Genomic DNA, 13,577 nt, shown 5'->3' with positions numbered 1-13,577 from the left:
ACCGATACCAGTCTGTGGCCCAGGTGTTGGGGACCCCTGCAGTATATAATATAACATATAAAATACGTGTTAGTTAGCTGTTTGTGTTATCAATAAGGCTTCTGGTCAATAGTAGGTTATTAGTAGTTAAGTTTTGGGGGCATCAAAAGTTATATGTGGATTTTTGACTACACAGTGGGTTGGCAGGGTTGGCATTACTAACCCTTGTGTTTGAGGGTCACCCGTACATCTCTGCACGTGTCCTTTTGTGTATGTGACCATCTTTGATAGTTCATTTAGATTATATGTTGTCGTTGTTGTTGTTGTTGTTGTTGTTGTTGTTTGAGACAGGGTCTTGCTCTGTCACCCAGGCTGGAGTACAGTATTGTGATCATAGTTCATTGCAGCCTCCACCTCCTGGGCTCAAGCCATTCTCCTGCCTCAGCCTCTCGAATAGTTGGGATTATAGGCACATGCCACCACACCTGGCTAATGTTTTTGTGTGTGTGTGTAGATACGTGGTCTCGCTATGTTGCCAGGGCTGGTCTCGAACTAAGTTCAAGCGATCCTCTCACCTCAGCCTCCCAAAGTGCTGGGATTACTGGCGTGAGCCACCACCATTGCCTTGGTTAAGATCCTTTAGGGGTATAGGGTACAAACCAATACAGCTTAAACCAGAGGCAATCCAGGGATGTCTCAGAACTTACAAATACATACAGCTAGCACCAGAAACTAAGGCCCCAGCCTTAGATTATATCTATATGTAAAATTGCTATAGGGTAGGCACCTCTTAACTTTACTAGAAATTACCAAATTATTCTCCCAGTAGTTGTTCCAGTTTATATGCCTTACCAACAATATATGTTGATTCTTGTGGGGCACGGTGGCTCACACCTGTAATTCCAACACTTTGGGAGGCCGAGGCAGGTGGATCACTTGAGGTCAGGAGTTCGAGACCAGCCTGCACAACATGGTGAAACCCCATCTCTACTAAAAATCCAAAAATTAGTGGGGCATGGTGGTGGTACCTGTAGTCCCAGCTACTCAGAAGACGGGCAAGAGAATTGCTTTAACCTGGGAAGTGGAGGTTGAAGTGAGCTGAGATCATGCCACTGCACTCCAGCCTGGGTGGGCAATAGAGTAAGGCTCCGTCTCAAAAACAAAAGAAAACACAACAAAAAAACAGTATATGTTGGTTCTTATTTATTTCTCTGCATCCTGGCCACTACTTGGCATTATCTAACTTTAAGTTTTTGCCATTGTGGTATGTATGAAATAGTATTTTACTGAATTTAATTTCCATTTTCCTGTCTGTTTAGTGAAGGTAATGTCTTCTTTTCTTATCATAGCACTCTATTTGTTTCTTTTATAGCACCTATCACAAGCTATTATTATGGGTGGGTTTGTTTCTGTGTTTATTGTGTGCCTCCCTATCTAGAACATAATCTTTGTGAAGGCTGGGATCACGTTTCTCAAGTTTACTGTTTTATCCCCACAGCTCAGTCTAGGGTCTGGCATGGAGTGGCATTCAATAAATAGATGTTTAATGAATGAACCAGGGTCGGGAAGTGAGTCCTTTAATAAGTCTGACATTATTGTAAGAGAAATACAGAAATAGGAAGTTATTTCTTTATCTTCCCCCATCCAAACCTTATACTTTATTTATTTATTTATTTTTTGAAACGGAGTCTCAGTCTGTCGCCCAGGCTGGAGTGCAGTAGTGTCACAATCTTGGCTCACTGCAACCTTCACCTCTCGGGTTCAAGCAATTCTTGTGCCTCAGCCTCCCGAGTAGCTGGGATTACAGGCACCTGCCATCATGCCCGGCTAATTTTTGTATATTTGTACAGACAGGGTTTCACCATTTTGGCCAGGCTAGTCTTGAACTCCTGACCTCAGGTGATCTGCCCTCCTCGGCCTCCCAAAGTGCTGGGATTACAGGTGTGAGCCACCATGCCTGGCCTGTACTTTATTTCATAGCCACTACACAGTACCTTATTCTAGTCTTCATTTCTTACGTTCATTTTTCAAGGCTTTGAATATACTTGACTAGGAGGTAGTAGTAATAGAAAATAACAGAAATATTGAGTCACGCATGGTTTCATTTGATAGGGATGGCTATCAGCTCCAGCCTACGGCCTGTAATTTGAGATATATTGATGTCCAATTAGCTTGAGATTATATTCTGTGGCCCACATCAGAGAAACCAAAGTTCTGATGAGGTTCATTATTAGATAGGAAATTAAACTGGAAGCGCTTTGCCTTTTTTGGGATTCTCATTGACAGAGTGCATCTTGTCTTGCCTAATGTAAGACTTTCTGAGATAGTTACAGGCTTTATCAACAGAAATTCACTAGGCTAGCATGGTAATTTTTTTTTTTTTTTTTTTGAGAAATGTAAAACTTGAGCATGACTAGAATAAATCTCAGTTAACTTTTCTGTAATCCCTTTTTTTTTTTCCACCCAACCACTCTTAGTGCGGCATCTACTCCCAGCAGCTCGGTGCATCCTTTGTCTGCTTTATTCAGTTCCTGAGCTTTGCTGTGGCTACATCTTTAACTTATTGGCTTGGTTAAGATCTTTTAGGAGTAGAGGGTACAAACTCACCCAATATAGCTTACACCAGAGGCAATCAGGGATGTCTTAGAACTTACAAGTACACACAACTAGCACCAGAAAGTAGAGTAGTGGAAATGCCTACTAAAAGCTCCCAAGTTGATTCCTCTTTTCAAGAGAAGAGCCAAGCTGAAGTTAGAATCTCTTAGTTCCAATTACAAATACCTAGGGAAAGATACTCACTCAGCATGGGCCAGATGCCTCCCTGACTCCAGTAAGCTGTGGCATAAGGTTATGTTCCACAGACGTGGTAGCCAAGACCCACCCCTATAACGTGTGGATGACACAGAAGGGCAGCTCCCAGGAAAGAAGAGATCCTAGGCAGACACACACATAGGTGTCTAGTGAAATTATCTACTGAAATTAATTATAAATTTTCTGAACATGTGTTCAGAAGCTCTGAAACCTCTCACTTGCTACCCAGCAACTTCTTCATATCTTCCATTTCCTTTTATTTTATTTTATTTTTTGAGATGAAGTCTCGCTCTATCATCAGGCTAGAGTGCAGTAGCACGATCTCACTGCACCCTCTGCCTCCCAGGTTCAAGTGATTCTCCAGCCTCAGCCTCCCAAGTAGCTGGGATTACATGTGTGTGCCACCACAGCCGGCTGATTTTTGTATTTTTAGTAAAGACAGGGTTTCATCATGTTGTCCAGGCTGATCTCAAAGTCCTGACCTTAAGTGATCCACCCACCTCAGCCTCCCAAACTGCTGGGATTACAGGCGTGAGCCACTGCATAAACATGTAGTTTATTAATGTGTCCTGCCCCAGCTAGTGGGAAATGGCGGTAAAGCAGGTATTTTAAAACTTTGGCAACCTGGGAAGTTCATTCTGCTTTTTCTGAGACCTTATGTTATCTTGTTACAGGAACATGACATAGAAACAACTCATGGTGTGGTCCACGTCACTATAAGAGGCTTACCCAAAGGAAACAGACCAGTTATACTAACATATCATGACATTGGCCTCAACCGTATGTATTTGATTTTACACCTTCCCTTCTTATCATACTTGATCTTTGTATATTAAAAACCAAACAACAATAATATTCTAATAGAGCAGAGGTTTTCCCCTCTCTGTGGTAACCTTCCCTCCTTGTTCCCACATTTGTTAATGGTATAAAGTTCCTGGGAAGTGTGCAGGGGAATATATTTTGGGGATACTAGAATCATATCTCACCTTCTTGTCTGCTAAAGGATTGAAGATTATACAATGAATTGCTTAAGAAAGTAGAACTGAAATCCATGTTTTCAAGCCTGTACTTTGTTTTTTTTGTTGTTGTTTGTTTGTTTGTTTCAGGTTAGAAAATTCAGAGTTGGAACTTAACTTTGTTGTGAGCTCTTCAATGAATTAGTAAAAGAGTTCTTGCTAGAGTCTGTCACCAGTGACTTTAAGTGGACTTTTCTAGATGGTAGTGTAAGATTCTGGCCCCAGCCATGGACACACAGAGTCTGCATACATGTGTTTTCTTTCACGCTGCTCTGGCTTTCATAAATGCCCTGCATTTGAGGCTACAGTTGAGTGTTAAAGCTTTTGTAGCCGCCTTGGCATGAGAAGTGATTTAAGCAGGTGTACAAAGAGGGTAGAAGTGGAAGCAGCAGCCCCTCCCTGCACCCTGGCAATTTTGCCGAGAGGCAAACTCCCATGAGGTGAATGTGAGCAGCTCAGGACATTCACTCCACCTGTGCTCTTGGGATATAATCAGTGTCTCTTTGTGAGATAGAGGAATAATGTCTATGAGAAATGACAGCATTATGGGTGTAAGATTATTTTGTGCAATAATCGGAAGCCACCAAACATTAACAAAGTAATTTCTACTTTGCAGACATTATTTAGAATTGAGAATTATTTTCAATATGTATCTCAATATGAGATGTCTTATATTCAGCCTTTAGGGCAGCTTGAATCAGACAGATTGTTCAGACACCTCACTTTGGTGGATTGGTTGTTAAAAAGCAGTGAAAGGAGGTGATGATAGGCATTGACTGAGTGGAGGAAAATTGAGGAGATACGGAGAGCCTGTGACTTATGGGTATTTTTATTCTTATAGATAAATCCTGTTTCAATGCATTCTTTAACTTTGAGGATATGCACGAGATCACCCAGCACTTTGCTGTCTGTCATGTGGATGCCCCAGGCCAGCAGGAAGGTGCACCCTCTTTCCCAACAGGGTAAGGCCACAAAAAGATCATCTGGGAGATAAGCACTCAGAGCAACTGGCTGAGCTCCAATGGGACAAGTGGTTTGTGCTTCCCTTTGATTTTATTACAGTCTATAGGTTATACTTATTGACCATCCATCCTCATATTTTCTCTCCTTGGGCTGAGAGGACTGGTATTTACAGTTTTTTGGGGGAAACTGTATGTTTTCCCATATCCAGGAATGGCTCTCCGTAGCAGGTGCCTGCTTTCCTGTAATCTCAAGGCATAAGTATCTGGAACACCTACTTCTCACTGTCTTTATCTTTCCCTTCCTTATCTATTTGAAAGCTGTCATTTTTTAGCCAGATGTGGTGACTCACACCTATAATCCCAGCACTTTGGGAGGCCAAGGCAGGAGGATTGCTTGAGCCCTGGAGTTCAAGACCAGCCTGGATAGCGGGCCGGGTGCGGTGGCTCATGCCTGTAATCCCAGCACTTTGGGAGGCCAAGGTGGGCGGATCACGAGGTCAGGAGATCAAGACCATTCTGGCTAACATGGTGAAACCCCATCTCTACTAAAAATACAAAAAATTAGCTGGGTGTGGTGGCGGGTGCCTGTAGTCCCAGCTACTCAGGAGGCTGAGGCAGGAGAATGGCCTGAACCTGGGAGGCGGAGCTTGCAGTGAGCCAAGATCGAGCCACAGCACTCCAGCCTGGGCAATGGAGCAAGAGACTCCGTCTCAAAAAAAAAAAACAAGAAAAAAAAAAGACCAGCTTCGATAACATAGGAAGACCTTGTCTCTACAAAAAATTTAAAAATTAGCCAGCCAGGCATGGTGTCGTTCACCTGTGTTCCCATCTGCTTGGGAGGCTGTGGTGGGAGGATCACTTGAGCCCAGAAGATTGAGGCTGCAGTGCCTGGGTGACTGAACAAGACCCTGTCCCCAGAAACAAAACAAAACAAAACTGTCATTTTTGTGTCCTTCCTCAAAACTCCCAACTACCTAGGCCCAAATTTAGGTCCTCCTGAGCTTTCCTGGGAGCATCTCCCCATCCTGATAATGGAAAGTTGACTCTCAATCTGATCATGGAAATTTGACTATCTGTGTAACTATTTATTCTGAGAGTCTGTCCTGGCAGATAGAGGTGTGGGCCGATTGATTGGCTTTGGCACTCTCAGCTTCCTCCTATGTCTGCTTTGCAGGGCAGAGTTACAGGCTCCCTACCTGTTTGTTCCCTGGACGGTGTGCTTATCGAGAAGACCTTAGGAGGAGTGAGCACACACACTGTGGAATGCTAATTCTTCCCTTCTCCTTTCACTCATCTCCAGAGGTGCCTTTGGCCAGTGACTGCTGGGAAATAGACAATTGCAGACAAATAATAGCTAATACTTAAATAGTACTCAAACCATGTTCCAGACACTGCTTTAAATGCTTTACATTTGTTAACTCATTTACTCCTCATAACCTTATGGGATAAGTTTACTATTATTCCCATTTTATAAGTGAGGAAACTGAGGCCCCAGAAAAATTAAGTAACATGGCTAACATTACATAGCAAATAAGTGGCAGAACTAAGATTTGAACCCAGACAGTCTGGTGCCAGAATCTGTGCTGTTCTGACTCTATAATGCAAATTGGCCAGTGGTCAGTTTATATCCAGCAAGATTTGGATCCAGTTCCTTTTTTCTATTTTGTGCACAAATGGTTCCACAGCACACCATCCCTTAAGTGTTCAGGCAGAGGCAGGCTGACTTCCCTGTCAGATGTAGAACAGGATGTAGAACAGATACTGCCTCATATATAAGTGGTCATCTTAGGATCAATTCCATCTTCAATTCTGTAATCGCTTTTTTTTTTTTTTTTTCTTTTTGAGATAGGATATTGCTTTGTTTCCCAGGCTGGAGTACAGTGGCGTGATCATGGCTCACTGCAGCCTCAACCTCCTGGGCTCAAGTGATCCTCTCATCTCAGCCTCCCTACTAGCTGGGACTACAAGTGTGCACCAACACGCCTGGCTAATTTTTGTATTTTCAGCATGTCCGGCTAATTTTTGTATTTTCTTTTTTTTTTTTTTTTTTTTTTTTGTGAGATGGAGTCCCACTCTGTTGCCCAGACTGGAGTGGCGAGATCTCCGCTCACTGCAAGCTCCACATCCCAGGTTCACACCATTCTCCTGCATCAGCCTCCCAGGTAGCTGGGACTACAGGCACCTGCCACCACTCCCGGCTAATTTTTTGTGTTTTTAGTAGAGATGGGGTTTCACTGTGTTAGCCAGGATGGTCTTGATCTCCTGACCTCATGATCTGCCCACCTCGGCCTCCCAAAGTGCTGGGATTACAGGCGTGAGCCAACGCTCCCAGTCAGATGCTTACTACTTTTCTAAGAATTCTGATCTGGGTCTGTTCCTGGGCTTGCTCGAATATCTTAGGATCAGATGGTTCATACTATGAACCAAATTCAAAAACAGTAAAATAACCATACCAGACACAGTGGCTCACACCTGTAGTTCTAGCACTTTGTTAGGTCGAGGTAGGAGGATCACCTGAGGCCGGGAATTCAAGACCAGCTCTGGCAACATAGTGCGACTCCATCTCTACAAAAAATTGAAAAATTAGCCAGGCGTGGTGGCACGCGCCTGTAGTCCTACCTACACAGGAGACTGAGGCAGGAGGATAGCTTGAGCCCCGGAGTTCAAGGTTATAGTGAGCTATGATTTCACCACTGCACTCCAGCCTGGGTGACAGAGTGAGACCATGTCTCTTAAAAATTTAATAATAAATTTTAAAAAATAACTATGTTATTCTATGCCTAAGTGAAACAAATAAGCATTCATGCTAAGGGTTTGTAACTGTGTGCCCATAACTAGAAAACCTTTGTTTATTTTTGCATTTAGTTGTCTAAATATAGCGGTAGACCAAGACCCACTTACTGAGTTGACTCTTAACTGCCAGAGGTTTACTGAGCCTGGACTCCAACTGAAGTGATTGTTAGAGGTTTGGAAATACCCTAAGAGAGAACTGTGTTACTAATTCTTTTCATGTGGCACCCTCTGGTCTCAAGGGCTGCTCGTTAGGATATAGAAACAGTGGATTCTTTTACTTTCTCCTTAGCATGGCAGTTGTAGAGAGTTACACAATATGCCACAATCATTTTCAGGTGCCACATCACCTCCTTTGAGCCTTTGGTAAAAGGAAATGCTTTTATCTAAGACTTCTTTTTTTTTTTTTTTTTTTGGAGGGGGGCGAAATTTCACTCTTGTTGCCCAGGCTGGAGTGCATTAGCGTGATTTCTGCTCAATGCAACCTCCACCTCCCAGGCTCAAGCGATTCTTCTGCCTCAGCCTCCCGAGTAGCTGGGATTACAGGCACGCACCACCATGCCTGGCTAATTTTGTATTTTTAGTAGAGATGGGGTTTCTCCATGTTGGTCAGGCTGGTCTTGAACTCCCAACTCAGGTGATCTGCCCACCTCGGTATCCCAAAGTGCTGGGATTATAGGCGTGAGCCATTGTGCCCAGCCTTTTATCTAAGACTTCTGTACCTTTCCAGCTGTTCTAGTAACTGGGAATTGTGAGTACTTTCTAATTCAGGAGATATCCTTCTGGATTTCAGGTATCAGTACCCCACAATGGATGAGCTGGCCGAAATGCTGCCTCCTGTTCTTACCCACCTAAGGTAGGTTCATTCTGTAGTCTTTCGTGCAGTTTTTATTGACTTTCTATGGCGAATTCTTTAGTGTCTGTTTCAGAGATACGATGGTTAGGAAAACAATAGTCACTGTCCTTCTAGAGCTTAGTGGGGTAACAAGTAAGCAAACAAATGATAAAGTTTTATAAAATAAGTCAGTGGGGGTGTTGTGATGGAGAATAAGGGCAGGATCTACATTAGTAAGGCTAGTGAGGGAATTACTCTAGGAAGGTGGCACATACGCTGAGACCTAGAAGATTTAGAAATCTACCTTGAGCTGGGCCCAGTGGTGGGAAGATCACTTAACAACAGGAGTTTGAGGCTACAGTGAGTTGTGATCCCACCCCTGCACTCCAGCCCGTGTAACAGTGACACCCTGTATCTAAAAAATAAAAATAAAGCTGTTTAAATTTTTTTTAAGGGGTTCATCTCACTATGAAGAGAATGCTTTGGAGAGGAATCAGAGAAAGCAGGGAGAACAGTTAAACTTAACAATAGTCCAGGCAAGAGATAATGAAAGCATGGTACTGGATGCTGCTGTTGGGGATGACTGAAGTAGATAGTAGTAGGTAGATGGATATATTCTGGAGGTGGACTCCACTGACTTGCTGATGGGTTGGATACTGACAGTAAGCTACCAAGGATAACTCCCAGGTTTCAGTTTTATATATGTGTGTGTGTGTGTGTGTGTGTGTGTGTGTGTGTGTGTGTGTGTGTGTGTGTGTATGTCTGTGTGTGTGTATATATATGTGTGTATATATATGTATATATATATACACTACTTTTTTTTTTTTTTTTGAGATGGAGTCTGATTCCATTGCCCAGTCTGGAGTGTAGTGGTGCGATCTTGGCTCACTGCAACCTCTGCCTCCCAGGTTCAAACGATTTTCCTGCCTCAGCCTCCCATTTAGCTGGGATTATAGGTGCAGGCCACCATACCTGGCTAATTTTTTTTGTATTTTTAGTAGAGACAGGGTTTCATCATGTTGGCCAGGCTGGTCTTGAACTCCTGACCTTCAGTGATCCACCCGCCTTGGCCTCTCAGTCCTGGGATCATAGGCGTGAACCACTGCCCCCAGCCTTAGTTATATTTTATTTAACCATTAAAACCAGCTTGAAAGTAGGTGGTGGGATCCTTCTTGTTGTTGTTTTTGAGAAGGAGTCTCACTCTGTCACCAGGTTGGAGTGCAGTGGCGTGCTCTTGGCTCACTGCAGCCTCCGCCTCCCGGGTTCAAACGATTCTCCTGCCTCAGCCTCCTGTTTAGCTGGGACTACAGGCACACGCCACCATGCCTGGCTAATTTTTTGTATTTTAGTAGAGACGGGGTTTCACCATGTTGGCCAGGATGGTCTTGATCTTCCGACCTCGTGATCCACCTGCCTCAGCCTCCCAAAGTGCTGGGATTGCAGGCATGAGGATTACAGGCATGAACCACTGCGCCCAGCTGGGATCCTTGTTTTATAGATAGGGAAGGAACCGAGGCTCAGAAAGTTAGGGAAAAGGAAAAAAGCACTTGCCCAAATTCTCACATCTAATAAATATCAGAGCCAGGATTTCAACCCAGGTTGTATGCTTTCAGTTATGCAGTGCTGCCTCCAAATGAAGTTGACTCTGTCATTTGTCATTATGTCCCATTCACAGCCTGAAAAGTGTCATTGGAATTGGAGTTGGAGCCGGAGCTTACATCCTCAGCAGATTTGCAGTAAGTATATAGAGGATTAGCCTCAACATGCTTGAGGCACTGCCTGGGTCACAGCTATTATGCTGTGTTAAATGACCAGGCAGTATTCTGGGACTTATGTCAATTTTTCTGTAACTTCTGTCAGCTTTAGATGCAGGTTGTATAAAGCCTTGCTTTGTACTTATAATACTTGAAAAATCACAAGTGAGGACAGTACGTCATCAATAAAAAGCCATTCCTAGATGCTGCTTATAATGGAATTTTGTACAGCCATTAAAATTAAGTTTACAAAAAGCTTTATAATGATACATGGTTTGCATACATTATAATGTTAACAAAAAAGTTAGAATAGAATAGAATATGACAAAATGTAAAGTTTGTCATAACTGTAGGAAAGGACTGGAAGAAAATGTACCAAAAAATATTAATGGATTGATGTGTGGTAAGATAATGTGAAATTTTATTTTCTGCTTTTTATAATTTCTCTGCTTATCAAATTTTCTACAGTGAAAGTAATCACTGTAGTAAGAGAAAAAAAGTAGGCTAGGGGCTGGACACAGTGGCCCACGCTTGTAATCCTAGCACTTTGGGAGTTTGACGTGGGCAGATCACCTGAGGTCGGCAGTTCGGACCAGCCTGGCCAACATAGTGAAACCCCATCTCCACTAAAAATATAAAAATTAGCCAGGCATGGTGACAAGTGCCTGTAATCCTGTAATCTTAGCTACTTGGGAGGCTGAGGCAGGAGAATTGCATGAATCCTGGAAGCCAAGGTTGTCGTGAGCTGAGATTGCATCACTGCACCAGCCTGGGCAGCAAGAGTGAAACTTTGTCTCAAAATAAATAAATTAATTAATTAAATAAGCTAGAGAGCTAGAACTTGTTTTAAAGAAATTTTTTTTTTTTTTTTGAGACCGGAGTCTTGCTCTGTCACCCAGCCTGGAGGGCAATGGCACAATCTTGGCTCTCTGCAACCTCTGCCTCCTGGGTTTAAGTGATTCTCCTGCCTCAGCCTCCTAAGTAGCTGGGATTACAGGTGCCCGCCAATACTCCTGGCTAATTTTTGTATTTTTAGTAGAGATGGGGTTTCACCATGTTGGTCAGGCTGGTCTGTAACTCCTGACATCATGATCCTCCCCTCTCACCCTCCCAAAGTGCTGGGATTACAGGCACGAGCCACTGTGCCCGGCCAGAAATTATTATCATTATTTTTTTCAATACCTCCTCAGTGATAGGAGAGTCTTCTGAGGATGATATAAACTGTTCAGGTGGTTTTGGGGGAAAAAAAAAAATACTTTAGAAGCCCCTGTTGAGAACAAAGATATATGAGTGTGGATCAGCCGCTTGTGCCAACGGCACTTTCCCAATGAGAAAGATCCACCATGAGTTGAACAACTGCATATAGATCTTTGCAAGGCAAGATAATTTGATAGTAAAATAAGTAATTTGATAGTAAAACCAGAAACTGGTTTCCAGATGCTAAGTCAGATTTCAAGAGCTATTTTTCCACATGTTCTCCTTCTTTGTAGTTTTACTTTCAAATGTGAGGCGTTAAGGCATGTAAGAAAGAATTGATCAATCATGTTCCAACTATTTAGAAGAACTGTGGGAGTGTAGCTTTCATACTGTCGTCTTTGCCTCATCTTTCAGCTCAACCATCCAGAGCTTGTGGAAGGCCTTGTGCTCATTAATGTTGACCCTTGCGCAAAAGGCTGGATTGACTGGGCAGCTTCCAAAGTAAGTACCACATGAAGGTGTCCATCGGCTCATCTTCGCCCATCTCAAAACAGCTTACCAATTTTTCATTGAGGTATATATACAGTTAAGGGTAAAAATGTTAAGTATACAGCTTGAAGACTGTTTACATATAAAATCACCATCCAATCAAGATACTTCAGAATGTTCCCAGCTCACTAGGGGATTCCTTTGTATCTTTTCCTAATTGATACTTCTTCTCCTTCCCAGAAATTACCTGTTCTGACTGTTGCCACCAGAGATAAGTTTTATCTGTTTTTAAACAGTTTTATCTGTTAAATTGGAATTGTAGAAAATGTATTCCTTTTTTTTTTTCTTTTTTTTTTTTTGAGACAGAGTCTCACTCTGTCGCCTAGGCTGGAGTGCAGTGGTGCGATCTCAGCTCACTGCAACCTCCGCCTACTGGTTCAAGCGATTTCTCTGCCTCATCCTCCCGAGTAGCTGGGACTACAGGTGTGCGCCACCACGCCCAGCTAATTTTTGTATTTTTAGTAGAGATGGGGTTTCACCATTTTGGCCAGGCTGGTCTCAAACTCCTGACCTCGTGATTCGCCCACCTTGGCCTCCCAAAGTGCTGGGATTACAGGCGTGAGTCACTGTGCCCGGCCGAAAATGTATTCTCTGTCTGGTTTCTTTCATTCATCACGGTGTTTGTGAAACTCATCCAAGTTGTGTGTAGCAGTAGTTCTAAATTACAATTTGGGCCAGGCGTGGTGGCTCACGCCTGTAATCCCAGCACTTTGGGAGGCTGAGGCGGGCGGATCACTTGAGGTCAGGAGTTCGAGACCAGCCTGACCAACATGGAGAAACCCCATCTCTACTAAAAATACAAAATTAGCCGGTGGTGCATGCCTGTAATCCCAGCTACTCGGGAGGCTGAGGCAGGAGAATCGCTTGAACCTGGGAGGCGGAGGTTGCAGTGAGTCAAGATCGTGCCACTGTACTCCAAGCCTGGGCAGCAGACAAGACTGTCTCAAAAAAAAAAAAAAGCCAGTTGTGGTGGCACACGTCTGTGGTTCCAGCTACTCGGTAAGCTGAGGTGGGAAGAATGCTTGAACCCAGCAGGTCGAGGCTGTAGTGAGCCATGATCATGCCACTGGACTCCAGCCTGGGTGACAGAGACAGACCCTGTCTCGAAAAAAAAAAAAGAATCTGGCTGGGCATGGTGGCTCATGCCTGTAGTCATAGCACTTTGGGAGGCCAAGGCAGGAGGATCGCTTGAGTCCAGGAGTTTAAGACCAGCCTCGTCAACAGAACAAGACTCTGTCTCTACAAAAATGTAAAAGGTGGTACGTGCTTGTAGTCCCAGCTACTCGGTAGGCTGAAGGGAAAGGATTTCTTGAACCCAGGTGTTCAAGGCTGCAGTGAGCCATGATCATGCTACTGCAGTCCTGCCTGGGCAACAGAGAGAGACCTTATCTAAAAAAAAAAAAAAAAAAAGCTTTATTGATACTCAAACCATGAGATTCAATAAGTCGATATGTAGGAACTTATTTGAAAGGTAGTTAGTGATCTTTAAAAAGATTTAAAGAGGGCAGAGCATGGTGGCTCACGTCTGTAATCCCAGCACTTTGGGAGGTCGAGGTGGGCAGATCACCTGAGGTCAGGAGTTCGAGACCAGCCTGACCAACATGGTGAAACCCCATCTCTACTAAAAATACAAAAATTAGCCACACGTGGTAGCACACACCTGTATTCCCAGGTACTGAGGAGG

At 43.5% G+C, this 13,577-nt stretch overlaps 1 protein-coding gene across 8 annotated transcripts in view; it reads left to right on the top strand.

The window, feature by feature from the left end:
- Positions 1 to 13,577, top strand: part of NDRG3 (NDRG family member 3) — a 92,856-nt gene that overhangs the window by 54,540 nt on the left and 24,739 nt on the right. For all 8 annotated transcript variants that reach the window (XM_015149054.3, XM_077951758.1, XM_015149052.3 and 5 more), the window contains 5 exons: positions 3,465 to 3,570; positions 4,648 to 4,768; positions 8,352 to 8,414; positions 10,069 to 10,129; positions 11,759 to 11,845. In XM_015149054.3, coding sequence (XP_015004540.1) covers positions 3,465 to 3,570; positions 4,648 to 4,768; positions 8,352 to 8,414; positions 10,069 to 10,129; positions 11,759 to 11,845 — 438 coding nt within the window. The remainder of the gene's footprint in view (positions 1 to 3,464; positions 3,571 to 4,647; positions 4,769 to 8,351; positions 8,415 to 10,068; positions 10,130 to 11,758; positions 11,846 to 13,577) is intronic.

Source organism: Macaca mulatta, chromosome 10 (genome assembly GCF_049350105.2).
Source record: "Macaca mulatta isolate MMU2019108-1 chromosome 10, T2T-MMU8v2.0, whole genome shotgun sequence".
NCBI lineage: Eukaryota > Metazoa > Chordata > Mammalia > Primates > Cercopithecidae > Macaca > Macaca mulatta.
This window is presented reverse-complemented; position numbering and strand designations above follow the sequence as displayed.